At 40.5% G+C, this 27485-nt stretch overlaps 1 protein-coding gene and 1 long non-coding RNA gene across 3 annotated transcripts in view; one reads left to right on the top strand and one right to left on the bottom strand.

Moving 5' to 3' along the window:
• Positions 1 to 27485, top strand: part of gpc3 (glypican 3) — a 176150-nt gene that overhangs the window by 114836 nt on the left and 33829 nt on the right. The window contains exon 7 of one of the 2 annotated variants that reach the window (XM_085135794.1): positions 10582 to 10768. In XM_085135794.1, coding sequence (XP_084991920.1) covers positions 10582 to 10768 — 187 coding nt within the window. Of the gene's footprint in view, positions 1 to 2782; positions 5707 to 10581; positions 10769 to 27485 lie in introns of those variants that run through there. The other variant, XM_085135800.1, reaches the window with a different exon arrangement.
• Positions 7198 to 20415, bottom strand: LOC146524240 (uncharacterized). The gene is made up of 2 exons (XR_014869849.1): positions 13462 to 20415; positions 7198 to 13410 (listed from the first exon to the last, which is right to left on the bottom strand). It is a non-coding gene; the product is annotated as an uncharacterized LOC146524240 (long non-coding RNA).

Raw genomic sequence — 27485 nt, 5'->3', positions numbered from 1 at the left:
CAGGAATATATAAATGAGAAACCTTTACTGAATACTACTGTAGAGATGTGTGCAGTGACCTTTAACTTAGGACTAATGCACACTATGGGTGTCTACTAGGCCTGCTGTTTTGTAAACTTGCTAACCTAGTCATTACACGTACTCCAGTCAAAGAGACTGACTTCTGTTTGATGTTATTGACTGAGAGGGTTTTGAAGCGGGGTTTTTTTTTTTAATGTATCCCCTCAGGGCTTTGTCCTCTCGCCCTCCTCGTCTTTTTTTATTTTCTTTTTTTTTTCATGTACAGCAGAGAGGAAAGAGGGGATGCTAATATTTGTGAGCGGGTACGAGCCCACGAGGGGTGTTTTAAATGAAAACACCCCTGTTTTAAATGAAAACACCCCTGAAGTGTGACACCTGGTGTAAACCTCTGAAGGGGCTGCAGGGCGTTTGTGTACCCCTGTTAGCGCACCGTGCATGCGTGTTATCCTTTCGTTTTCCGGAGACTTAGGAATTCATGGTAAGTTTAGGATTTGAGCAGTTGTGGTTCCTTAACTTGACAAATCCAACCAAGAGATTACACACACACTCACACACTCACACACCATTCTCCCACCCCAGGCTTTCTCCCCTGCTGACTGTGAGGTCAGACAGAGCATGTGAGGGGCCTTTTCCTCCCAATTAGTCTGCCTGCTAATGAGTCCCAAGCATCCTTTCTACCACTGCCACCCATTCCTCCTTACCTCCATACCTCCACCTCTCCCTCCATCTTTGCCCCCTCCCCAAATCCTCAATCAATCCTGAGGCCCATGCCACCCCCTTCGCTCCCACACTACTACCACCCCAGTGGGTGTAATTATCACACAGCCGGCTTATGAAAACCCCGCAGCACAAGGCGGGCACTCGCCTTGCTGAGCAGGAACACTGGTGAGGGGTGTTTTCCAATTTTTTACCTGTGACTCGGAGCTGAGGGCTTGTTTGTTTGTTTGTCTTTTTCGTGCTAACTTTTCTTTGTTGATTCTTGACTTTTCATTGAACTGTCAGGGAACCGGACAGCTGAGTCTTCCTGCTGCGTTCTCACACTCTCTGTTGCTGGGCACAGTCATATGTTGCTGTGTAACAGGATACCTCCCCGTAGAGGTCACGGGTCACACTTCCTGTTTCCTGTTTCTGCTAGGTCATCATAGGGTCTTATCCACGAGGGTCATAGACCTCCCCGTTCATCCTACGCCTTTTGTTTGGGACAGCAGTGCTCAGGGCGGAGTGGGTGGTTACAGCTCAGTTGAGGCTCCTCTCTAGACCTGTCAAAATGTCAGCACTCCCAAATTTTATCATCCTCTCTCATGCTCCCCGTCTTCTCATATCGCAAGACCCATATTTATCTCTGTGGTTAGCGGTTTTTACGTTTCTCTTTCATTCTTTCCAACACCTTCAGTTCTCTATGTGCTTAGGCTAGAAGCTAAGCTAAGCCTACAGCACATCAGCTGATTGCCGCTCACACACAAGCATAGCTCCTCCACTTTTTCTTACCCACTTGCCCCAGTGATCATCCACCGATTCCCACTAGGTGTGATCATGGGACATGCAGTGACAGTCTGCTGATGTTGAAATGGAGGATTTCTGAGCAACACATGACTCTGGAAAGCACGGTGATAACGTGTAAAGCAGATGGGCAGCGGACAAAAAGAGATTGTCTGACGGGGTGTAATCAGATTTAGCAACCAGCAGCCCGAGCAGGAATGAGACTTTTTAAGCTATTAAACCCCATAGAGACAATCAGGCACATTCACAGACATAAGTCGATATTTTCATTTGGTTACCCGCAAAAAAAGATTGAAAATTGCTGTCATACCAGATATATTTAATACTAAAGGGAGTTAACCCCCTGCGTTCATGCGCCGCCTCGATCTGAGCCTAGCGTGTTGGAAAACAACATTCTTCTATTCTTAAACACCAACAGTTTAAGCTCCCTCTGCAACATCATCTAAACATGGTAAATGGACTGGTTCTTATATAGCGCTTTTCTACTCTGTCCGAGCACTCAAAGCGCTTTATACAGCTAATTCATTCACCCAATCACACCCATTCACACAAGCACTTCTAAGTTTAAGTGCTGAGTATCTAACATTCGTACACATTCACACTCCGATGGATGCATCGGAGAGCAACATGGGGTTAGTATCTTGCCCAAGGATATTTGGCATGCAGACTGGAGCAGCCGAGGATCGAACCACCGACCTTCTGGTTAGTGGCTGATCCGCTCTGCCACCTGAGCTACAGCCACCCACATGCGTTCAGGATTCAGTCCAAACTGAGAGGTCTGGAAATAGAGTTACGGGCTAAGGTGGAGCACAAACACTCCCAGTTTCATGCCGGACCGGAGAGCCGCTTCTTTTTTTTTCCTCCTGCGTGTTCTGTGTCCGACTGGAATGAACATCAGGAAATTAATTTTGTCTGCATTAACTGTCTGAGGCTGAGCTCCTGTTGCGTGACACACTCGAGCGTGGACAGATAGGGAAAGACAGGAGGGTGAGGGGAGAAGAAACAGAGGAGAATGAGACAGCGCTGGTCCTCCTCCTCTCTTTACATTTCACATTCAATAAAAGTTGAGTAACGACTCGAGGAGAGCGGGTGGGAATGCGAGGCAGGCTGTGCTGACCCAAACGCCGCTCTGCCCCGCTGAGGAGCTATCCATGACTCACTCTGTGGAAAGTCCTGTCATTCCTCCATCTGTCTGTCTATCTGTCTCTACTCTCCCATGATGTGCCTCATTTATTTCCACTCTCATGCCGTTTCTCCCCAGGCTACGAGCTCCGAACAGGGATATCTGCCAGCGTGACAGAAACACAGCAGCTCACGGGACATGTGCGCATTAGATGCAAGGAAAGTCCATTTCCTTCGTTTATCAAGAAAAACAGTGCGCGATGGAAAGGCTTTGTCTGACACAATGACCTGCACGCTTGCTTTAAAAGTGTGCTGTACCTTTTTTGTGCTAGAGGCGCTCTGATATCAATACCAGAGTGTCGCAAACAGTTTTTAACCAGGGCCTGGAAGGTACAGGAGAAATGTCTTATAATCTGGGTCTGATTTTCTTAGTTCAGGACACTATTTCTGTTAGTTATAACAGAATTATACTCCTCAAGCACATGTCTATGGCAAACATCGCTTAGAAGGAGGTTGAGAGGCTAACACATGCATACAATCTGCCAATTAGACAAGCTGTAAACAGAACTTCAGGTTAGTCAGAGAAAAAAAGGCATGATGCAAACATCCGTTTTTGTAGCTTTGTGCGGTAGAAGAAGGGGTTATTACCGACACTTGAGGTTCACTCTGAGGTTGGTTTCACTTCTAAATAAAGATGGGAAAGTTTAGAACATGTGGCTAGACTGCTTGAAAGCATTCCACATGTCCATCAAAACAATTGTTTCCTACCTGATGAGAATTGTGGGTAATATTTTATTTATTTCAGCAGACATGGGGCAACATCAGCATCAGTTTGGAGCATGTGTGTGAGTCAGACTCCACATCAAAGGGTTGTGACATGTACCAAAGATGTTTTGGTCTTCAAAGACAATTCAGCAGCATTGTGTGGAAAATACAGGGCCGTGCAAAGGTCTCGAGCCACCACTCATTTCTTTCTATCTTGCTAGAGAAATGCGAGGTTCAATGATTTATCAAAACATGCAGCATAAAAAACAGAGTTTGTGAAGTTTGAATGAGCTTCACGTGACCACCTTTATTCTTTAACACAGCCTCAACTTTCTTATGTAGCTCTGTGATCAGTTCTTCAGGACTAGTTCTCCAGGCTTCTTAAAGGACATTCAAATCTGTTCTTTGAATGTTTCAGCCGTTTGTTCCATCCTCTGTGAAAATGATCCCACACTGCTTCAATAATGCTGAGGTCCGGGATCTGGGGAGGCCAATCCATGGCTGATAGTGTTTCATTCGGTGTCTTTAGGCCCTCTCAGGTCCTTCCTGAATTATTTTCCTGTTTCTTAAAGACATGAGTCTCAGATACTGTTCATCTGCTGTACTTTTTAGGCCTGTCACTTCTTTTGTACTCCACTTGTTCTTTTTCCTCATAGTCTTTACGGATACACTGCACACCGTGCTGAGATATGCATGTACATTTACAATAAACGGCTCTTTGGGAATCGCCTTTTTTGGTTCGTGCCACTTTGTCTGTTAAACTGCATGATTTTTTAAATCTTTGTAAAGAAATGGGAACGTATTATTTATTTTTGTGACAGGCCACTAGTAACAAAGTGCCTAAAGATTCAATTTAAAATGAGTTATTTGTAAATTGTCTGCTATATGTGCATACAGGACTTCTTCATCCCTGGAGTTAGGTGCCATTTTTCATGCTTGAATGATTTATAGGTCACTGTTAAACAGCTAAACAGAAAGGTCCTGGTCAGGTACAAGGACTGGACTGAAAATGTGTGAAATAAAGCTGCCAGTGTCCAAAGGAACAACTAGAAAGCCTGGATGAGAATTACATCACATGAGGAGTGGCTCAAGACTTTTGCACACTACTGCATTTGTGACCATTTTTATTATTTGTTAATTATAGGTCTGTTTTATTCCAGGAAAACCCCTGCTTCAGTACCCAGCACGTCCTCATTCCTGTGAACTTAGCCTTCTACCAGCGCTGCTTATTGATGAAATACTTTTCCTGCAGCTCATCAGACACTGAAAAGCTTTGTAAGGTGGAGGAGGATGACAGAGTCTGTGGAGAAAAAAGCTCCCACAAAGGGAGAAAGGCTAAAACTGTTTGTTTTACATAGGTGGACAGTATCAGGTAAATAAGGATTATTTTTAATTGTGAGTCATGCAAAGCTACTTTAAAAAGGCAGGACTGAAACCCCTTAAATCAGGTCAGCTAATTTCATCACTGTGTCACCGATTTCCTTCAGGTCAGAACAATTAAACACTGAGGAACTTTCTTTTTTTTTAACTTATGGGAGGTAGTCTGTTTGGAAACCTTGATTCTGTTGATTAGATTTGCAGGCATGATGTAAATGTGTTGAAGCACTGATAGAAACATTCAGTCCTACAGATTCCATCTGGGCCAAGTCACATAGCAGCATGTCCAGACAAGTCCTGTGCATGTAGAGGAGGACATAACACAGGCCCAGATCCCAATCACAGACACTGATAAAAAAAATTCCATGCACTTTTCCTTTTTTACTCATCCTCTCCATTTTTGACTATCACCCATTCAACCAGGCTCTTCCTACATTCTGAAAATTTCTGTGACTTATGGGAAAATGTGATCCAGGATCTTGGTGCCAGCTCGAGCAGACCACAGCTGATGATCAGCGAGCGCAGGTTGATTTCTATCAGCAGAGGTCAGCCAGAGGCTCTGAGGCTCAGCTGCAGCTGTCGTGTCGAGCAGTGACCCTGTGTGGAGTTCATGTCATGTGTGGGAGGCAGTGACAGACTTGTGGTTTCTGTGTCTCTGTCTGGGCTGGTCTGCATTGAGCAATCTGCCACATGTTTGGGCTTTGTGTGCAGCCTTTGAGCCCATGTTTCCTTGGTGTGACTTGCACTTTTGTGTTAAAGGGAGGTGAACCCTGTGGCGTGCGGGATGCCTATGGTCGAGCTGATTACATGTTCCCTGTGTCCAGCTGTCTGTGGGAGCCAGCTCCCGATGCTACTCGCGAAACAGAGAAGAGGAGAGCGAGAGATTTCCTCTCATAATGGAAAACATGCCGAACATTTCTCGAAGAAAAAAAAAAGTCCCTTTTATTTGTTTCCTCCCTGCTTCCTCTTGCTTTGGTTTTTCTTTTCTCTTTTTTATAATTGCAGAAGATTCCAGTTCAGAACTGCTTGAGGTAAATCTGGATGCTCTTGCCGTATCACGCAGCGGCTTTGCCATGCCAAAAGCGCAGCGTCACTTTCGATACAAACATCCACCCCACCCCTACATGCTACCGCAGCCGCGGCAGAGGCGGGCAGCCAGTGGGCAGAATCCACAGCGTCCTGCCACAGAGCTACTGCCCTGTCATCCTCCCCCCTGTCCCGCTGTGGAGAAGGGTCAGTGCCATGCCTGCATATACAGTTTCTTTTTTTAATTCTCCAAAACCATGCGTTCTCCATGTACAGCTCATATGCTCTTCACTCAAATGTGTGCATGAAACTAGATTTTAATCAACATCTTAAAAAAAAAAGATTAGCTCTGAGACAATGTTGGTCGGTTAGTTGGTTTGTCTACTACTTTATCTTAACAGTTATCAAACTGTCATGAAGGTTAGCAGTAATACCCGTGAGAACTATTCCTGTAAACTGCCTCTGGTGTCACTGGCAGGTTTCTCGTGCTCGGCAAAATATTTCTAGACTTACTTGGTCGGCTGGCATATTTGTGGTCTCTAAATATTTAATCCATAGAGACTTTTGTGGTTTTTTTGAGATGTACAATGACAATAACAGCATTCATGTCTTCATCAGAATGAATTGTTATTTCTTTGACATTTTAATTGTGCTCCATTACCAGGGCTAAATATTGATTTATCCAAAACAGTGGTTTAAGACAAAACAATTAATCCTAGAATGTCAATCGTTGTGATGTGCACAGCACTTTTTTCTGTTCAAAATCCAGAGAATTGTTTTAATTAAAATAATTCCTCAGAAAAATAACAGTGTTCTCTGAACTGATCAGAGCTCTGAAGCTGAGGTGAATCATAAATGCCTTATTGTTTCAAGGTTCAAAATGTACATTTATTGTGTGCTCAGTGAACAAATGTACGATGTTCCCTCAGTTTTCATGCTGCAGCTGCACCGCACATTTTACAGTGTAATCCATCGGTTGCCATGAGGACGATGACTTTTTGCTGGAAGTTGTGACTTGTGTGTGTGATTTGGGTTAAAGTGAGGGGGACTTCTGGATCCAGTGCCAGGATATATTTGGAATGGCGGGAGGATGTAGGAGCTTCCTGACAGTGACAAGAAAGCCATCCAATCAACTATGAGACTCCATTCTGGATTTTGGTCTTTGTCACTCCCGACACAACCACAAGGCAGTGGTGCTAACTACCCATAGCTGGGGATCTGGTTCGCGGCCATGAGGGCATGTTCACGCACCACTGCCAGGGGTCAGATCTCCTCCAATCCCCCTGTAGCTCCGCCTGAGTCCAAAGGGTGCTCTGTTGATGTGTGGCGCTACAAATACACTATGTACTAGCAGGAAGGGACTTACAGACTCAGGTCAGCTTTTCATTGATCCACAAGCAGCGGCGGTTGCTGGTGGTGTAGGCGCGCACTAGATGGGTCACACCAGGTTTAAACTGCTATTGATTTTGTGTTTTAAAATTTTTACATGTGTTGCTTTGCATATATCCAGCTAGCATGTTTACATGTTTTTCATTATATTTATTACTTGTCCAATAGCAGCCACTGGCCTCGTTGGCACCTGGTGAAAGGAGTCCGATGTAGGTTGATGAGTCTGAGAAGCTCACATCTGTCTGATGACAGCGATACTGAGGTGATTTGGTGAGGATGCTACTTTTTTTCCTGAATTTCTTTGTTGTGGATTGTTGGATACTGGTGTGTTAGAGCTCTAACTTCAGTTCGGGGCATAATGCTTGAAGACGAGGATGACATTTTATTAAGTTGCTGGTTGTTTCTTTCGTTCGCATTTTTGCTTGATTGGTGAAGGGGACCCATTTCAGATTATAACACACCATGTCTGAGTCTGAAGGTCCAGGCATGAATTAAAACTTCCCTCCACTGAGTGCAAGCATCTATAAGTTGGTCGTTCTCCAGCCACAAACATAAACGGTGATATCCATCTCAGCCATGGTCAAGATGGCAGGGCAACATGGCGGCGCCCTGCAGTCTATGAGACTGCATCAGTTTGTTGGAAGATAATAATTACACACTAATCAATGTATATTTATGAGTCCCACATATTTTTCCATTGAATAAACTTCAAAAAATGACTAAATGTATCTTTACGAAGGAGAAAACTGGGTATAAGACAAAAATATTTATTCTTTGTAGCAGGCTGTAAACATTTTAAATTCTACTGTAAAGTTGACCATTTCATCTAAGAGATCGGTGGGATCATCTGACTTTTTCACAACATTAAACTTGAAGGTGCGTGTTTGCTTTTGTGTGGTTTTCTGTTTGAAGAAGCAGGCCATTGATTGTATAGCTTTAACTCCCAGCTACCTCCGTGTTAGGATAATGAACTGAATTACTCATTCAGTGACTGAATATATCCCCGCATGTTTGCTCGCAGCTGACTAAGAGCTTTTAAGTGATTCAATTCGGTCATTCACCCAAAACATTTATTCTTTTAAACGAATTGATTGTGACATTAGCTGACATGCCAAACTAAGATGGTAAACATGAAACCTGACAAACACCGGTGTGTCAGCACTGTTATTGTGAGGATATTAGCCTGCCGACACATTAGCGCTGAGCTCAAAGCCCCACCAAGCTGCAGATCCTGCATGACTGTAAACACTTATCCCTGTGTCATCTACCGTCAGGATGTAGTAAAGCAGACGTCAGAGTGTCTGTTTATGCGAGTTTGTATGTATACTGGAAGGTGAAGATCTGCTTATGGCAGTAAACTCCAAACACGGCTGTTGACATCAGTGGTTTTCCCTCCTCTCCTCATTCCTTTTTTTAGGTTTTGCTCTAAAATACCCCGAGCCACCTCGTTCTCTCCCCGCTTTACAAGTGTCTGTTTGCCTTTTAACAAGGTTTGCCCCTCCCGTGCCTGAGTCTGGACAAGTTGCCAGGATACAAGTCTTTAGAAGGAATTTCGGGCCCAGCTTGGTGAATCTGTGGAGGGCTCTGGCGAATGCAGGCAAACACATATGTCTCTTTAACACAGTTCAGTACATTAAAGTTCCATTCACGATGTGGAGAGTGTACTTGTGGAAGATAACGGGGTGTTTTCATGAGAGCTCAGCTTTGTCAGCAGGTGGTGCTTCGCTGCACAGCCTCAAAAAGAAGCTAAAATATTCCTGTGTCCGCTGTCTGTGAGTTACTGTTTGTCCGTCCCTCGGTCCAAGTGACCAGGCTTTTAAAAATGTTGTGGTCATCATCCGTGTATGGCCTCAATGTTGCTAAATGAATGGAGGTTTGTTGGTTGGCTGTGCTGGGAACAGGGTAATGTGTGTTCCCTCTCCAAAATTTAGAGTTTATGTCACTTGTAAAAGCCAGATTGACTGGCTTGTATATGGAGGCGAAGGGAAAAGGGTTGTTTATCTTCCGACTGACGTAATTCTGTGATTAGCTTGGGCTTTTTATACCTCTGCTCTCTATCGCGCACACACAAACTCACACACACGAGTCTGGGCCCAGACAGACGTCGCAGCTGACCTGAGACGAGGCCCATATGAACCCAATTTTCTCCCAAAGACGACTACAAACAACAGCAAAATATGCATGCTGATGTACACAGATAGGAAGGAAATCAATAAAAAACAAACAAGGAGGAGCTTGAGCGGCGGGATGAGAGGACGCTGCCAGAGAGGGCAGGCGGCTGGAATTTAGCACATCTGTTCCTTTGGCGAGGCTCTCAATCACGTGTGATGTCATGAAGCCTGAACGATGGTCAGAGTGCAACCATGTATGTTGTCTCCAAGCTCTCACACACATTTTTTTTTCACGCACGAATGGAAGATGGGAACTGAATTAGGTTTTTCAAGGATGTTTCATTCAGTTTAAGTTATTAAACGTGTAAAACTTGATGTATTTTTATTATACTAGGTCGACTGGAATTTAAACATCGTTAATGAAATAGCTTAACAGCTCCAGGGTATTTTTTTTATATGATTTATGAGTTGATGAGTTTCCCACATTTCTCCCAAACAAAGGAAAAGAAGTTAAGGAATGTGTTGCAGAACTCATTATGAGCTTCTGTAAATTGTCTAAGTCACACAGCCACTGCTTTTCCAGCCCAGAGGCCAAACTGGATAAAGGCTATGCTGAAAATCACATTTCTGTCGCACACTTACTCGAGCTTGTGGTGCATGTTTGTCTTTTACCATCTTCTTTTCAAGCTAAAATGCTCCAAAAATATTGCAAACATCATTTCTCCTAATCTCACATGCAGCTGTGTATTTTTAGTTGCCGGGGGAGGGGGGGACCTTGATGTCCACTCGGGTGGAGTGTGTTATGTGGTGTTATCCTTGTTGCCCTGAGACAACCACTCAAGACAATGATGTTTGCCAGTAACAACACAATCGCACCAGTCTGCTTACCCCACAGTTTCTTTTTCGACCGGCAAATTACATGGAGCGAAAGCCGCAGCCCTTTGAATGAATCACGTTTGGACAAAAATAACAAAACTGGCACCGATAACAAAACTGTTTTTCCTGCCTGGTGATTGTCATACACATTTGGTAAATACCAACCTTTCTTAGATCTCGCCGACTTTTTCCTTTTTCCCTGGAATTCCCCTCACCGTGTTATAATCACATGCTACACACTCAGATCAAGAGACACCCCTTATTTATTTTCACAGCTTTGTTAAACTTTTAATGTGCGCAGGCCCACTCCGCAGCCGCAGAGTGACTCACGGAGAGGCTGAGGGTGCATTTTTTTCACATGATTACCTTTAACCGCTTCGTGTTTGTCCCACAGTTGCTGCAGATTGTGACGGTGTCTGAGAAGCGCTGGAGAGCCCGGTCTCGTGGAGCAGCAGCGAACGGGTGGAGCGAAGAGGGGGAGGAGGAATTTGAGAGTGGCGACTGCGACGACGAGGACGAGTGCGCGGGGGTGTCTGGGCTGGGCCCGCCGCCACGACGCAAGCGATTACGCATCTTTGCAGGTTAGACGCACACGATATGGACTTTAATTTGTGTGGTTTTAAGTGATGCTGTATCCATGCTGACGAATCAAAATCAGCTTAACTTGTATTTATGAGCCAGACTGTAAAAGGAAGAAGAAAAAGGCTGTTAAGTTGTTTATGTTTGTGCCCGCTAACCAGATGAACAGATCTGGCCTCTTTTGCAGCGAGTCAGAGCGATCGCAGTCCAAAGCAGAGAGGTGGTTTACGTGACTGCTGTGCATGTTGACACCAACGTGACACTATGTGGCAGGAGACATGAGACTTCCGCAGGTAGCTGCCTCACCTCCACCTCGTGACCTGCCGTCAATCTTGTGAAAAACGTCAGATGCATGCTGTGAAAGACAAACAGAGAACAAAAAAAAAGGCCACAAACAGTTGGAAGAAAAAAATCAAAACAGAAGAAGAGGGAGAAAACACCCAGGGAGCAGAAACAAGAGGGTTCGATACACTGATACAAAGCCAGCGCAGCTGAGCAAACACAGCAGTGGGAGTAGTCCTCCTGTCTGGGATGTTGTGGCAGAGATTTGGGTTTGCCGGGCAGGGAGCGAGAGCAGGAACCCAGGGTTCACACAGGAATCCTGCAGGGCCATCGCTTCCAGCGTGAGAGCCTGATGCCTTCTCTTAAACACTCCTGTCAGCCTCTCTGTGCAGCTCTGCTTCACTGCAGTATATTTCTAGATTAGGTATGTGTGCATTGGTGTGTGTTTGCAACCACCTGAAAGCCTGTTTGCACCGGCCTCTATGCAAGTCAGTAATGTTTGTAGACCTTGAGAAGTCGGTGCTTATTGGCAGATGCACAGATAGCTGCTGATAGCCTGTGATGACCTAGCAAAATGCTGACCCCACACGGCCTCTCAGTCCATTCTGGTCAAACGGGGGACTGGAGTTCAAAGGTTAACCTGCCGAGCAGAGGGGCCTAATGGCCCAATTGTGCTCTGCTGGTCTGAGATAGACGAGGCAGATCGGATTTCACAAAGCCTGGTAAGCGATCAGTGGTGTGACACACACGCATACCCACACAGGCCGTGGGGAAAGGTGACTGAAGCCACAACAACAAGGTGCAGACAGGCAGGGCTAAGCCACCAACGTAGTCAGCTGTCAGCCTGGTGACCAGAGCGAGGCTGTTACCAAACGGTAACGACGGATCTCTCCTCACCGACTCTCTGCGCAGATTCCATAACCTTCTGACAACACATACGCAGACGGACACACTTCTCCTCCCGAGCCAATCAAACCTCCGCGCTACACATTCCCCAGAACATTCCAGTCCCGGAGCTATTCCAGGACAGGGACACCCCACCACCACCTGCCCCACCTCCATACCTCCTGAACCAAACTGGTTAAAGAATCTCTATGCCATGACCTGAGATGGTGTTAAAAAAAGAAAACAGCATTAAATTTGCGAATCATTTAATGATGCAAATTTTGCATTAGCGGGGTTGTGGATACATTTTTATGATCACTGGATTTACAGAGAGATTTATTGAAATGTGGTTGGTAAATAGACTCATTCTTATATAGCGCTTTTCTACTCTCCTGGAGTACTCAAAGCGCTGTATACAACACGCCGCATTCACCCATTGCACAAGCACTGTTATCTATACTTTCAGTGCTTTCTAACTGTCATTCATACGCATTCATACTCTGATGGATGCATCGGAGAGCAACTCAGAGTTAGTATCTTTGGCATGCAAACTGGGGGAGCCAGGGATCGAACCACCAACCTCCCAATCTGAGCAACAGCAACCAGGTTCTGGGCCTTAAGTAGTCTGTATTGTGACAGAGCCTCCACCGTGCTTTACCATAAAGTAAGATATTAAGTTCTGCCATAACTACCAAATGTTTTACTACAAGGACTGGATCCATCTCTCACATCCTGTGTCATATGTGTTCAGATACTTTTTATAGGCTGCAGACAGTTTTTAGGCCTGACACTTCTTCTTTTATCCTCCACTTGTCCCGTTTCCTCAAACATTTGAAGGACAAACTGCACAACACCATGAAGTTTTCAGCTAATAGCCTTTTAAAAATATAGTTTTATACCTCTCATGGTAACTGTATTATTTTTTGGAGATTGAAATAAAGAAATGCAAACACACTATAGTGCATGAAATAATCATTTGATCTCCTGATGAATTTGGACACACAGCCAGTCTGTGGAGCCAGAATTCTGGTGGAGTTGTTCACTCGATGACATGGAAATCCATTTATAACTTTTATTAGTGTGAATGCTTGTAAAAGCATTCACAGTATTGTTCTTCTAATCTTTATTAGTGTGAATGCTTGTAAAAGCATTCACACTTTTACCTACTTTTACCTACACTTTACCTTACAGCCTCCTCCCTCCAACTCTTCCATAGACTCTAATGTTAAAATGGCTCAGGAGGTTCGTTTGAAAATCAGAAGAGCATGGTGTCTTTCCACTGTCACCACGTCCATATAATAAACTCCACAGGCATGAAAACTGAGAATTCAGTAGACCAGACATTGCTACCACTCACGGTGAAAGAATTTTGTCAATACGACCTGTACTTTTCATTTGGGAACGATTTGTTTCGGGCTGACTTTTCTGTTCATTTTAAGCAGCAAAAGTGAGGCGCATATCTGTGTGCGTGTCACACCTGCCTGCCTAACGAGCTCTGCCTGCCACTCTTCCAAGATTCATCTTAAACACTTCTCTTTCAACTGCTGCTGTGTCCACAGTGTTTGCTCTACAGCTATCATTTTACCCTCAAAACGTCGCCATCGTTGTTCTCTTTCCAACACTGTGTCTTTCAAAGCTCAAACATTTAAAAATTTTAAACTGTGTGGATCCAATTGGAGGGATCACATTTTAGTCATTCAGTGATTCAAAGAGTATGAACTTTTAATATTCATTCAGATGTTTTCTGACTCTAAATTTTTTTTCTCATTACTTAGGTTTTTCTAATTTACATTTAAAACATTTTCAGCTATTTTCCAACTTTTTCTGTGTAAACGTCAGCTATTATAAGTTCTGCACTTTTGTTTTCAGGTTAAATTCTGTTTTTTCTTTTGTTTTTATTTCATTCAAACTTTTTAATTTAAAATTCAGCAATTAATTCATTTCAGTGCATATATTCAGATTCAAGCATTCACACTGCAGTTTCTTCAGAAAATGCACTTTCTAGTTATTATTAGTGTGAATGCTTGTAAAAGCATTCACAGTATTGTTCTTCTACATCTTTATTAGTGTGAATGCTTGTAAAAGCATTCACAGTATTGTTCTTCTAATCTTTATTATTATTAGTGTGAATGCTTGTAAAAGCATTCACAGTATTGTTCTTCTGTTTCTTTATTAGTGTGAATGCTTGTAAAAGCATTCACAGTATTGTTCTTCTACATATTTATTATTATTTCATGTTCCGTACGTTTTTTGGCATCTATCTCCTTCAAAACTGTTCAACTTAGAAAAACCATTCAAACACCATTAGATTCCTCTTCTTTTGGACAAGTGTGCTTGTATTTTTCTTATTTTTAACATTTATATTTTTAAAATTATTCAACTTTTTTCAACAAAAATTTCCCATGTATTTCAATGGGGAGACTCTTCAAATCCACATTCAAATTACTCATTTTTAAACTCTTACTACTTCCACATACATTAACATAGAGCCACCATTCAAACTTCAAAACGAAGACAAGACATTCAACTATTCAACTTGTATTTATCTTTTCAATATCTATTATACTTTTTCTTCAGTTCCAGTTTAAGTTTTATGATGTTTTTTCACCCGTTTCAGAGTTTATAATGGGTGTGTATGGGACGGAATGTTGGGGCTAGAGTGAGACAGCTCAACTGCTAGAGTGAGAGGAGCGAAAAAATTAATCTTAAAATCTTTTTTAAAAACTGCTGCTGTGTCCGCAGCGTTTGCTCTACAGGTATGATTTTACCCTCAAAACGTAGCCATGGCTGTCCTCTTTCATCCAATGTGTTTATTATTGTACTAGATATTATGGTTCTTTCATAAATGTCACCAATGCACAACCTCCTCCCTCCAACTCTTCCATAGACTCTAATGTTAAAATGGCTCAGAAGGTTCGTTTGAAAATCAGAAGAGCATGGTGTCTTTCCACTGTCACCACGTCCATATAATAAACTCCACAGGCATGAAAACTGAGAATTTGGTAGACTAGACATTGCTGGTGCTCACGGTGAAAGAATTTTGTCAATACAACCTGTACTTTTCATTCGGGAACGATTTGTTTCGGCCTGACTTTTCTGTTCATTTTAAGCAGCAGAAGTGAGGGGCATGTCTGTGTGCGTGTCACACCTGCCTGCCTAACGAGCTCTGCCTGCCACACTGCCAAGATTCATCTTAAACACTTCTCTTTCAACTGCTGCTGTGTCCACAGCGTTTGCTCTACAGGTATGATTTTACCCTCAAAATGTAGCCATCGCTGTCCTCTTTCATCCAATGTGTTTATTATAGTAATAGGTGTTATGGTTCTTTCATAAATGTCAGCGATGCAAAGCCTCCTCCCTCCAACTCTTCCATAGACTCTAATGTTAAAATGGCTAAGAAAGTTCGTTTGAAAATCAGAAGTACAGGCTGTCTTTACACTGTCACCACGTCCATATAATAAACTCCACAGCCATGAAAACTGAGAATTATGTAGACTAGACATTGCTGGTGCTTACGGTGAAAGAATTTTGTCGATACAACGTGTACTTTTCATTTGGGAAGAATTTGTTTGGGGCTGACTTTTCTGTTCATTTTAAGCATCAAAAGTGAGGTGCATGTCTGTATGCCTGTGTATGGAGCCATTGGGTGAAGTCACTACAGCAACTAGGCTCACACCTGCCTGCCTAACGAGCTCTGTCTCACTCTGCCAAGATTCATCTTAAACACTTCTCTTTGAACGACTTCTGTGTCCACAGTGTTTGCTCTACAGCCATCATTTTACCCTCAAAACGTAGCCATCATTCTTCTCTTTCCAACACCGTGTCTTTGAAAGCTCAGAGATGTAAACTTTTTAAACTGTGTGGATCCAAGTGGAGGGATCACATTTAAGTCATTCAGTGATTCAAAGAATATGAACTTTTAATATTCATTCAGATGTTTTCTGACTCTAAATTTTTTTTCTCATTACTTAGGTTTTTCTAATTTACATTTAAAACATTTTCAGCTATTTTCCAACTACTTCTGTGTGGATGTCAGCTTTTAGCAGTTCAGCACTTTTGTTTTCAGGCGAAAATTTCTGTATTTTTCATCTCATTCAACATTTTTAACTTAAAATTCAGCAATCAATTTATTTCAGTGCATACATTCAGATTCAAGCATTCACACTGCAGTTTCTTCAGAAAATGCACTTTCTAGTTAGTGTGAATGCTTGTAAAAGCATTCACAGTATTGTTCTTCTACATATTTATTAGTGTGAATGCTTGTAAAAGCATTCACAGTATTGTTCTTCTACATATTTATTATTATTTCATGTTCCGTACGTTTTTTGGCATCTATCTCCTTCAAAACTGTTCAACTTAGAAAAACCATTCAAACACCATTAGATTCCTCTTCTTTTGGACAAGTGTGCTTGTATTTTTCTTATTTTTAACATTTATATTTTTAAAATTATTCAACTTTTTTCAACAAAAATTTCCCATGTATTTCAATGGGGAGACTCTTCAAATCCACATTCAAATTACTCATTTTTAAACTCTTACTACTTCCACATACATTAACATAGAGCCACCATTCAAACTTCAAAACGAAGACAAGACATTCAACTATTCAACTTGTATTTATCTTTTCAATATCTATTATACTTTTTCTTCAGTTCCAGTTTAAGTTTTATGATGTTTTTTCACCCGTTTCAGAGTTTATAATGGGTGTGTATGGGACGGAATGTTGGGGCTAGAGTGAGACAGCTCAACTGCTAGAGTGAGAGGAGCGAAAAAATTAATCTTAAAATCTTTTTTAAAAACTGCTGCTGTGTCCGCAGCGTTTGCTCTACAGGTATGATTTTACCCTCAAAACGTAGCCATGGCTGTCCTCTTTCATCCAATGTGTTTATTATTGTACTAGATATTATGGTTCTTTCATAAATGTCACCAATGCACAACCTCCTCCCTCCAACTCTTCCATAGACTCTAATGTTAAAATGGCTCAGAAGGTTCGTTTGAAAATCAGAAGAGCATGGTGTCTTTCCACTGTCACCACGTCCATATAATAAACTCCACAGGCATGAAAACTGAGAATTTGGTAGACTAGACATTGCTGGTGCTCACGGTGAAAGAATTTTGTCAATACAACCTGTACTTTTCATTCGGGAACGATTTGTTTCGGCCTGACTTTTCTGTTCATTTTAAGCAGCAGAAGTGAGGGGCATGTCTGTGTGCGTGTCACACCTGCCTGCCTAACGAGCTCTGCCTGCCACACTGCCAAGATTCATCTTAAACACTTCTCTTTCAACTGCTGCTGTGTCCACAGCGTTTGCTCTACAGGTATGATTTTACCCTCAAAATGTAGCCATCGCTGTCCTCTTTCATCCAATGTGTTTATTATAGTAATAGGTGTTATGGTTCTTTCATAAATGTCAGCGATGCAAAGCCTCCTCCCTCCAACTCTTCCATAGACTCTAATGTTAAAATGGCTAAGAAAGTTCGTTTGAAAATCAGAAGTACAGGCTGTCTTTACACTGTCACCACGTCCATATAATAAACTCCACAGCCATGAAAACTGAGAATTATGTAGACTAGACATTGCTGGTGCTTACGGTGAAAGAATTTTGTCGATACAACGTGTACTTTTCATTTGGGAAGAATTTGTTTGGGGCTGACTTTTCTGTTCATTTTAAGCATCAAAAGTGAGGTGCATGTCTGTATGCCTGTGTATGGAGCCATTGGGTGAAGTCACTACAGCAACTAGGCTCACACCTGCCTGCCTAACGAGCTCTGTCTCACTCTGCCAAGATTCATCTTAAACACTTCTCTTTGAACGACTTCTGTGTCCACAGTGTTTGCTCTACAGCCATCATTTTACCCTCAAAACGTAGCCATCATTCTTCTCTTTCCAACACCGTGTCTTTGAAAGCTCAGAGATGTAAACTTTTTAAACTGTGTGGATCCAAGTGGAGGGATCACATTTAAGTCATTCAGTGATTCAAAGAATATGAACTTTTAATATTCATTCAGATGTTTTCTGACTCTAAATTTTTTTTCTCATTACTTAGGTTTTTCTAATTTACATTTAAAACATTTTCAGCTATTTTCCAACTACTTCTGTGTGGATGTCAGCTTTTAGCAGTTCAGCACTTTTGTTTTCAGGCGAAAATTTCTGTATTTTTCATCTCATTCAACATTTTTAACTTAAAATTCAGCAATCAATTTATTTCAGTGCATACATTCAGATTCAAGCATTCACACTGCAGTTTCTTCAGAAAATGCACTTTCTAGTTATTATTTCATGTTCCGTACGTTTTTTGGCATCTATCTCCTTCAAAACTGTTCAACTTAGAAAAACCATTCAAACACCATTAGATTCCTCTTCTTTTGGACAAGTGTGCTTGTATTTTTCTTATTTTTAACATTTATATTTTAAAATTATTCAACTTTTTTCAACAAAAATTTCCCATGTATTTCAATGGGGAGACTCTTCAAATCCACATTCAAATTACTCATTTTTAAACTCTTACTACTTCCACATACATTAACATAGAGCCACCATTCAAACTTCAAAACGAAGACAAGACATTCAACTATTCAACTTGTATTTATCTTTTCAATATCTATTATACTTTTTCTTCAGTTCCAGTTTAAGTTTTATGATGTTTTTTCACCCGTTTCAGAGTTTATAATGGGTGTGTATGGGACGGAATGTTGGGGCTAGAGTGAGACAGCTCAACTGCTAGAGTGAGAGGAGCGAAAAAATTAATCTTAAAATCTTTTTTAAAAACTGCTGCTGTGTCCGCAGCGTTTGCTCTACAGGTATGATTTTACCCTCAAAACGTAGCCATGGCTGTCCTCTTTCATCCAATGTGTTTATTATTGTACTAGATATTATGGTTCTTTCATAAATGTCACCAATGCACAACCTCCTCCCTCCAACTCTTCCATAGACTCTAATGTTAAAATGGCTCAGAAGGTTCGTTTGAAAATCAGAAGAGCATGGTGTCTTTCCACTGTCACCACGTCCATATAATAAACTCCACAGGCATGAAAACTGAGAATTTGGTAGACTAGACATTGCTGGTGCTCACGGTGAAAGAATTTTGTCAATACAACCTGTACTTTTCATTCGGGAACGATTTGTTTCGGCCTGACTTTTCTGTTCATTTTAAGCAGCAGAAGTGAGGGGCATGTCTGTGTGCGTGTCACACCTGCCTGCCTAACGAGCTCTGCCTGCCACACTGCCAAGATTCATCTTAAACACTTCTCTTTCAACTGCTGCTGTGTCCACAGCGTTTGCTCTACAGGTATGATTTTACCCTCAAAATGTAGCCATCGCTGTCCTCTTTCATCCAATGTGTTTATTATAGTAATAGGTGTTATGGTTCTTTCATAAATGTCAGCGATGCAAAGCCTCCTCCCTCCAACTCTTCCATAGACTCTAATGTTAAAATGGCTAAGAAAGTTCGTTTGAAAATCAGAAGTACAGGCTGTCTTTACACTGTCACCACGTCCATATAATAAACTCCACAGCCATGAAAACTGAGAATTATGTAGACTAGACATTGCTGGTGCTTACGGTGAAAGAATTTTGTCGATACAACGTGTACTTTTCATTTGGGAAGAATTTGTTTGGGGCTGACTTTTCTGTTCATTTTAAGCATCAAAAGTGAGGTGCATGTCTGTATGCCTGTGTATGGAGCCATTGGGTGAAGTCACTACAGCAACTAGGCTCACACCTGCCTGCCTAACGAGCTCTGTCTCACTCTGCCAAGATTCATCTTAAACACTTCTCTTTGAACGACTTCTGTGTCCACAGTGTTTGCTCTACAGCCATCATTTTACCCTCAAAACGTAGCCATCATTCTTCTCTTTCCAACACCGTGTCTTTGAAAGCTCAGAGATGTAAACTTTTTAAACTGTGTGGATCCAAGTGGAGGGATCACATTTAAGTCATTCAGTGATTCAAAGAATATGAACTTTTAATATTCATTCAGATGTTTTCTGACTCTAAATTTTTTTTCTCATTACTTAGGTTTTTCTAATTTACATTTAAAACATTTTCAGCTATTTTCCAACTACTTCTGTGTGGATGTCAGCTTTTAGCAGTTCAGCACTTTTGTTTTCAGGCGAAAATTTCTGTATTTTTCATCTCATTCAACATTTTTAACTTAAAATTCAGCAATCAATTTATTTCAGTGCATACATTCAGATTCAAGCATTCACACTGCAGTTTCTTCAGAAAATGCACTTTCTAGTTATTATTATTATATTTTATTCTGTATTCCGTACGTTTTTTGAAATCCCACTCCTTCAAAACCGTTCAACTTAGAAAAACCATTCAAACACCATTAGATTCCTCTTCTTTTGGACATCACTGCTTCTATTTTTTTTCATTTTTAACATTTATATTTTTAATTTTATTCAACTTTTTTCAACAAAAATTTCCCATGTATTTCAATGGGGAGACCCTTCAAATCCTCATTCAACTTACTCATTTTTCAAACTCTACTACTTCCACATACATTGACATAGAGCAACCATTCAAACTTTAAAACGAAGACAAGACATTCAACTATTCAACTTGTATTTATCTTTTCAATATCTATTATACTTTTTCTTCAGTTCCAGTTTAATTTTCATGATGTTTTTTCACCCGTTTCAGAGTTTATAATGGGTGTGTATGGGACGGAATGTTGGGCGCTAGAGTGAGACAGCTCAACTGCTAGAGTGAGAGGAGCGAAAAAATTAATCTTGAAAATCTTCTCTTTAAAACTGCCTGCTGTGTCCACAGCGTTTGCTCTACAGGTATGATTTTACCCTCAAAACGTAGCCATCGCTGTCCTCTTTCATCCAATGTGTTTACTATTGTACTAGGTGTTATGGTTCTTTCATAAATGTCACCAATGCACAGCCTCCTCCCTCCAACTCTTCCATAGACTCTAATGTTAAAATGGCTCAGAAAGTTCTTTTGAAAATCAGAAGTACAGGCTGTCTTTACACTGTCACCACGTCCATATAATAAACTCCACAGGCATGAAAACTGAGAATTCAGTAGACCAGACATTGCTGCCGCTCACGGTGAAAGAATTTTGTCAATACGACCTGTACTTTTCATTTGGGAATGATTTGTTTGGGGCTGACTTTTCTGTTCATTTTAAGCAGCAAAAGTGAGGGCCATGTCTGTGTGCGTGTCACACCTGCCTGCCTAACGAGCTCTGCCTGCCACTCTGCCAAGATTCATCTTAAACACTTCTCTTTCAACTGCTGCTGTGTCCACAGCGTTTGCTCTACAGGTATGATTTTACCCTCAAAACGTAGCCACCGCTGTCCTCTTTCATGCAATGTGTTTATTATAGTAATAGGTGTTATGGTTCTTTCATAAATGTCACCGATGCACAGCCTCCTCCCTCCAACTCTTCCATAGACTCTAATGTTAAAATGGCTCTGGAGGTTCGTTTGAAAATCAGAAGAGCATGGTGTCTTTCCACTGTCACCACGTCCATATAATAAACTCCACAGGCATGAAAACTGAGAATTATGTAGACTAGACATTGCTGGTGCTTACGGTGAAAGAATTTTGTCGATACGACGTGTACTTTTTATTTGGGAAGGATTTGTTTGGGGCTGACTTTTCTGTTCATTTTAAGCAGCAAAAGTGAGGTGCATGTCTGTGTGCCTGTGTATGGAGCCATTGGGTGCAGTCATTACAGCAGCCAGGCTCACACCTGCCTGCTTAACGAGCTCTGTCTCACTCTGCCAAGATTCATCTTAAACACTTCTCTTTGAGCAACTTCTGTGTCCACAGTGTTTGCTCTACAGCCATCATTTTACCCTCAAAACGTAGCCATCATTCTTCTCTTTCCAACACCGTGTCTTTGAAAGCTCAGAGATGTAAACTTTTTAAACTGTGTGGATCCAAGTGGAGGGATCACATTTAAGTCATTCAGTGATTCAAAGAATATGAACTTTTAATATTCATTCAGATGTTTTCTGACTCTAAATTTTTTTTCTCATTACTTAGGTTTTTCTAATTTACATTTAAAACATTTTCAGCTATTTTCCAACTACTTCTGTGTGGATGTCAGCTTTTAGCAGTTCAGCACTTTTGCTTTCAGGCGAAAATTTCTGTATTTTTCATCTCATTCAACATTTTTAACTTAAAATTCAGCAATTAATTCATTTCAGTGCATACATTCAGATTCAAGCATTCACACTGCAGTTTCTTCAGAAAATGCACTTTCTAGTTATCTATTATTCCATATTCCGTACGTTTTTTGGCATCTAACTCCTTCAAAACCGTTCAACTTAGAAAAACCATTCAAACACCGTTAGATTCCTCTTCTTTTGGACATGACTGCTTCTATTTTTCTCATTTTTAACATTTATATTTTTAATTTTATTCAACTTTTTTCAACAAAAATTTCCCATGTATTTCAATGGGGAGACCCTTCAAATCCTCATTCAACTTACTCATTTTTAAACTCTTACTACTTCCACATACATTGACATAGAGCAACCATTCAAACTTTAAAACGAAGACAAGACATTCAACTATTCAACTTGTATTTATCTTTTCCATATCTATTATACTTTTTCTTCAGTTCCAGTTTAAGTTTCATGATGTTTTTTCACCCGTTTCAGAGTTTATAATGGGTGTGTATGGGACGGAATGTTGGCGCTAGAGTGAGACAGCTCAACTGCTAGAGTGAGAGAAGCAAAATAATTAATCTTAAAATTTTTTTAAAACTGCTGCTGTGTCCGCAGCGTTTGCTCTACAGGTCTGGTTTTACCCTCAAAACGTAGCCACCGCTGTCCTCTTTCATCCAATGTGTTTATTATAGTAATAGGTGTTATGGTTCTTTCATAAATGTCACCGATGCACAGCCTCCTCCCTCCAACTCTTCCATAGACTCTAATGTTAAAATGGCTCTGGAGGTTCGTTTGAAAATCAGAAGAGCATGGTGTCTTTCCACTGTCACCACGTCCATATAATAAACTCCACAGGCATGAAAACTGAGAATTCAGTAGACCAGACATTGCTGCCGCTCACGGTGACAGAATTTTGTCAATACGACCTGTACTTTTCATTTGGGAACGATTTGTTTCGGGCTGACTTTTCTGTTCATTTTAAGCATCAAAAGTGAGGGCCATGTCTGTGTGCGTGTCACACCTGCCTGCCTAACGAGCTCTGCCTGCCACTCTGCCAAGATTCATCTTAAACACTTCTCTTTCAACTGCTGCTGTGTCCACAGCGTTTGCTCTACAGGTATGATTTTACCCTCAAAATGTAGCCATCGCTGTCCTCTTTCATCCAATGTGTTTATTATAGTAATAGGTGTTATGGTTCTTTCATAAATGTCACCGATGCACAGCCTCCTCCCTCCAACTCTTCCATAGACTCTAATGTTAAAATGGCTAAGAAAGTTCGTTTGAAAATCAGAAGTACAGGCTGTCTTTACACTGTCACCACGTCCATATAATAAACTCCACACCCATGAAAACTGAGAATTATGTAGACTAGACATTGCTGGTGCTTACGGTGAAAGAATTTTGTCGATACAACGTGTACTTTTCATTTGGGAAGAATTTGTTTGGGGCTGACTTTTCTGTTCATTTTAAGCAGCAAAAGTGAGGCGCATGTCTGTGTGCTTGTCACACCTGCCTGCCTAACGAGCTCTGCCTGCCACTCTGCCAAGATTCATCTTAAACACTTCTCTTTCAACTGCTGCTGTGTCCACAGTGTTTGCTCTACAGCCATCATTTTACCCTCAAAACGTCGCCATCGTTGTTCTCTTTCCAACACTGTGTCTTTCAAAGCTCAAACATTTAAAAATTTTAAACTGTGTGGATCCAATTGGAGGGATCATATTTTAGTCATTCAGTGATTCAAAGAGTATGAACTTTTAATATTCATTCAGATGTTTTCTGACTCTAAATTTTTTTTCTCATTACTTAGGTTTTTCTAATTTACATTTAAAACATTTTCAGCTATTTTCCAACTTTTTCTGTGTAAACGTCAGCTATTATAAGTTCTGCACTTTTGTTTTCAGGTTAAATTCTGTTTTTTGCTTTGTTTTTTATTTCATTCAAACTTTTTAATTTAAAATTCAGCAATTAATTCATTTCAGTGCATACATTCAGATTCAAGCATTCACACTGCAGTTTCTTCAGAAAATGCACTTTCTAGTTCTATTTTATTATATGTTCCGTACGTTTTTTGTACTCTATCTCCTTCAAAACCGTTCAACTTAGAAAAACCATTCAAACACCATTAGATTCCTCTTCTTTTGGACATGACTGCTTCTATTTTTCTCATTTTTAACATTTATATTTTTAATTTTATTCAACTTTTTTCAACAAAAATTTCCCATGTATTTCAATGGGGAGACCCTTCAAATCCTCATTCAACTTACTCATTTTTAAACTCTTACTACTTCCACATACATTGACATAGAGCCACCATTCAAACTTTAAAACGAAGCCAAGACATTCAACTATTCAACTTGTATTTATCTTTTCAATATCTATTATACTTTTTCTTCAGTTCCAGTTTAAGTTTCATGATGTTTTTTCACCCGTTTCAGAGTTTATAATGGGTGTGTATGGGACGGAATGTTGGCGCTAGAGTGAGACAGCTCAACTGCTAGAGTGAGAGGAGCGAAAAAATTAATCTTAAAATCTTTTTTTAAAACTGCTGCTGTGTCCGCAGCGTTTGCTCTACAGGTATGATTTTACCCTCAAAACGTAGCCATCGCTGTCCTCTTTCTTCCAATGTGTTTACTATTGTACTAGGTGTTATGGTTCTTTCATAAATGTCACCAATGCACAGCCTCCTCCCTCCAACTCTTCCATAGACTCTAATGTTAAAATGGCTCAGGAGGTTCGTTTGAAAATCAGAAGAGCATGGTGTCTTTACACTGTCACCACGTCAATGTAATAAACTCCACAGGCATGAAAATTGAGAATTCAGTAGACTAGGCATTGCTGCCGCTTACGGTGAAAGAATTTTGTCAATACGACTTGTACTTTTCATTTAGGAACAATTTGTTTCAGCCTGACTTTTCTGTTCATTTTAAGCAGCAAAAGTGAGGCGCATGTCTGTGTGCTTGTCACACCTGCCTGCCTAACGAGCTCTGCCTGCCACTCTGCCAAGATTCATCTTAAACACTTCTCTTTAAACTGCTGCTGTGTCCACAGTGTTTGCTCTACAGCCATCATTTTACCCTCAAAACGTCGCCATCGTTGTTCTCTTTCCAACACTGTGTCTTTCAAAGCTCAAACATTTAAAAATTTTAAACTGTGTGGATCCAATTGGAGGGATCACATTTTAGTCATTCAGTGATTCAAAGAGTATGAACTTTTAATTCAGATGTTTTCTGACTCTAAATTTTTTTTCTCATTACTTAGGTTTTTCTAATTTACATTTAAAACATTTTCAGCTATTTTCCAACTTTTTCTGTGTAAACATCAGCTATCGTAAGTTCTGCACTTTTGTTTTCAGGTTAAATTCTGTTTTTTGTTTTGTTTTTTATTTCATTCAAACTTTTTAATTTAAAATTCAGCAATTAATTCATTTCAGTGCATACATTCAGATTCAAGCATTCACACTGCAGTTTCTTCAGAAAATGCACTTTCTAGTTATTATATCATCTTCCGTACGTTTTTTGGCATCTAACTCCTTCAAAACTGTTCAACTTAGAAAAACCATTCAAACACCGTTAGATTCCTCTTCTTTTGGACATGACTGCTTCTATTTTTCTCATTTTTAACATTTATATTTTTAATTTTATTCAACTTTATTCAACAAAAATTTCCCATGTATTTCAATGGGAGAATCTTCAAATTTTCATTAAAGCCACCATGCTGCTGTGTCCACAGTGTTTGCTCTACAGCCATCATTTTACCCTCAAAACGTCGCCATCGTTGTTCTCTTTCCAACACTGTGTCTTTCAAAGCTCAGACATGTAAAACTTTAAAACTGTGTGGATCCAAATGGAGGGATCACATTTTAGTCATTCAGTGATTCAAAGAATATGAACTTTTAATATTCATTCAGATGTTTTCTAACTCTAAAATTTCTTTTCTCATTACTTAGGTTTTTCTAATTTACATTTAAAACATTTTCAGCTATTTTCCAACTTCTTCTGTGTGAACGTCAGCTATCATAAGTTCAGCACTTTGGTTTTCAGGTTAAAATTTCTGTATTTTTCATCTCATTCAAACTTTTTAACTTAAAATTCAGCAATTAATTCATTTCAGTGCATACGTTCAGATTCAAGCATTCACACTGCAGTTTCTTCAGAAAATGCACTTTCTAGTTATTATTATATATTCCGTACGTTTTTTGAAGTCCTACTCCTTCAAAACCGTTCAACTTAGAAAAACCATTCAAACACCGTTAGATTCCTCTTCTTTTGGACATGACTGCTTCTATTTTTCTTATTTTTAACATTTATATTTTTAATTTTATTCAACTTTTTTCAACAAAAATTTCCCATGTATTTCAATGGGGAGACCCTTCAAATCCTCATTCAACTTACTCATTTTTAAACTCTTACTACTTCCACACACGTTGACATAGAGCCACCATTCAAACTTTAAAACGAAGACAAGACATTCAACTATTCAACTTGTATTTATCTTTTCAATATCTATTATACTTTTTCTTCAGTTCCAGTTTAAGTTTCATGATGTTTTTTCACCCGTTTCAGAGTTTATAATGGGTGTGTATGGGACGGAATGTTGGCGCTAGAGTGAGACAGCTCAACTGCTAGAGTGAGAGGAGCAAAAAAATTAATCTTAAAATCTTTTTTAAAACTGCTGCTGTGTCCGCAGCGTTTGCTCTACAGGTATGATTTTACCCTCAAAACATAGCCATCGCTGTCCTCTTTCATCCAATGTGTTTATTATTGTAATAGGTGTTATGGTTCTTTCATAAATGTCACCGATGCACAGCCTCCTCCCTCCAACTCTTACATAGACTCTAATGTTAAAATGGCTCAGAAAGTTCGTTTGAAAACCAGAAGTACAGGCTGTCTTTACACTGTCACCACGTCCATATAATAAACTCCACAGGCATGAAAACTGAGAATTATGTAGACTAGACATTGCTGCCGCTCACGGTGAAAGAATTTTGTCGATACGACGTGTACTTTTTATTTGGGAAGGATTTGTTTGGGGCTGACTTATCTGTTCATTTTAAGCAGCAAAAGTGAGGTGCATGTCTGTGTGCCTGTGTATGGAGCCATTGGGTGCAGTCATTACAGCAGCCAGGCTCACACCTGCCTGCTTAACGAGCTCTCTCTCACTCTGCCAAGATTCATCTTAAACACTTCTCTTTGAACGACTTCTGTGTCCACAGTGTTTGCTCTACAGCCATCATTTTACCCTCAAAACGTAGCCATCATTCTTCTCTTTCCAACACCGTGTCTTTGAAAGCTCAGAGATGTAAAGTTTTTAAACTGTGTGGATCCAAGTGGAGGGATCACATTTTAGTCATTCAGTGATTCAAAGAATATGAACTTTTAATATTCATTCAGATGTTTTCTGACTCTAAATTGTGTTTTC

Source organism: Neolamprologus multifasciatus, chromosome 2 (assembly GCF_963576455.1).
Source record: "Neolamprologus multifasciatus chromosome 2, fNeoMul1.2, whole genome shotgun sequence".
NCBI classification, from domain to species: Eukaryota; Metazoa; Chordata; class Actinopteri; order Cichliformes; family Cichlidae; genus Neolamprologus; species Neolamprologus multifasciatus.
The sequence above is the reverse complement of the archived record's forward strand: the minus strand, read 5'-3'. Positions and strand labels throughout refer to the sequence as shown.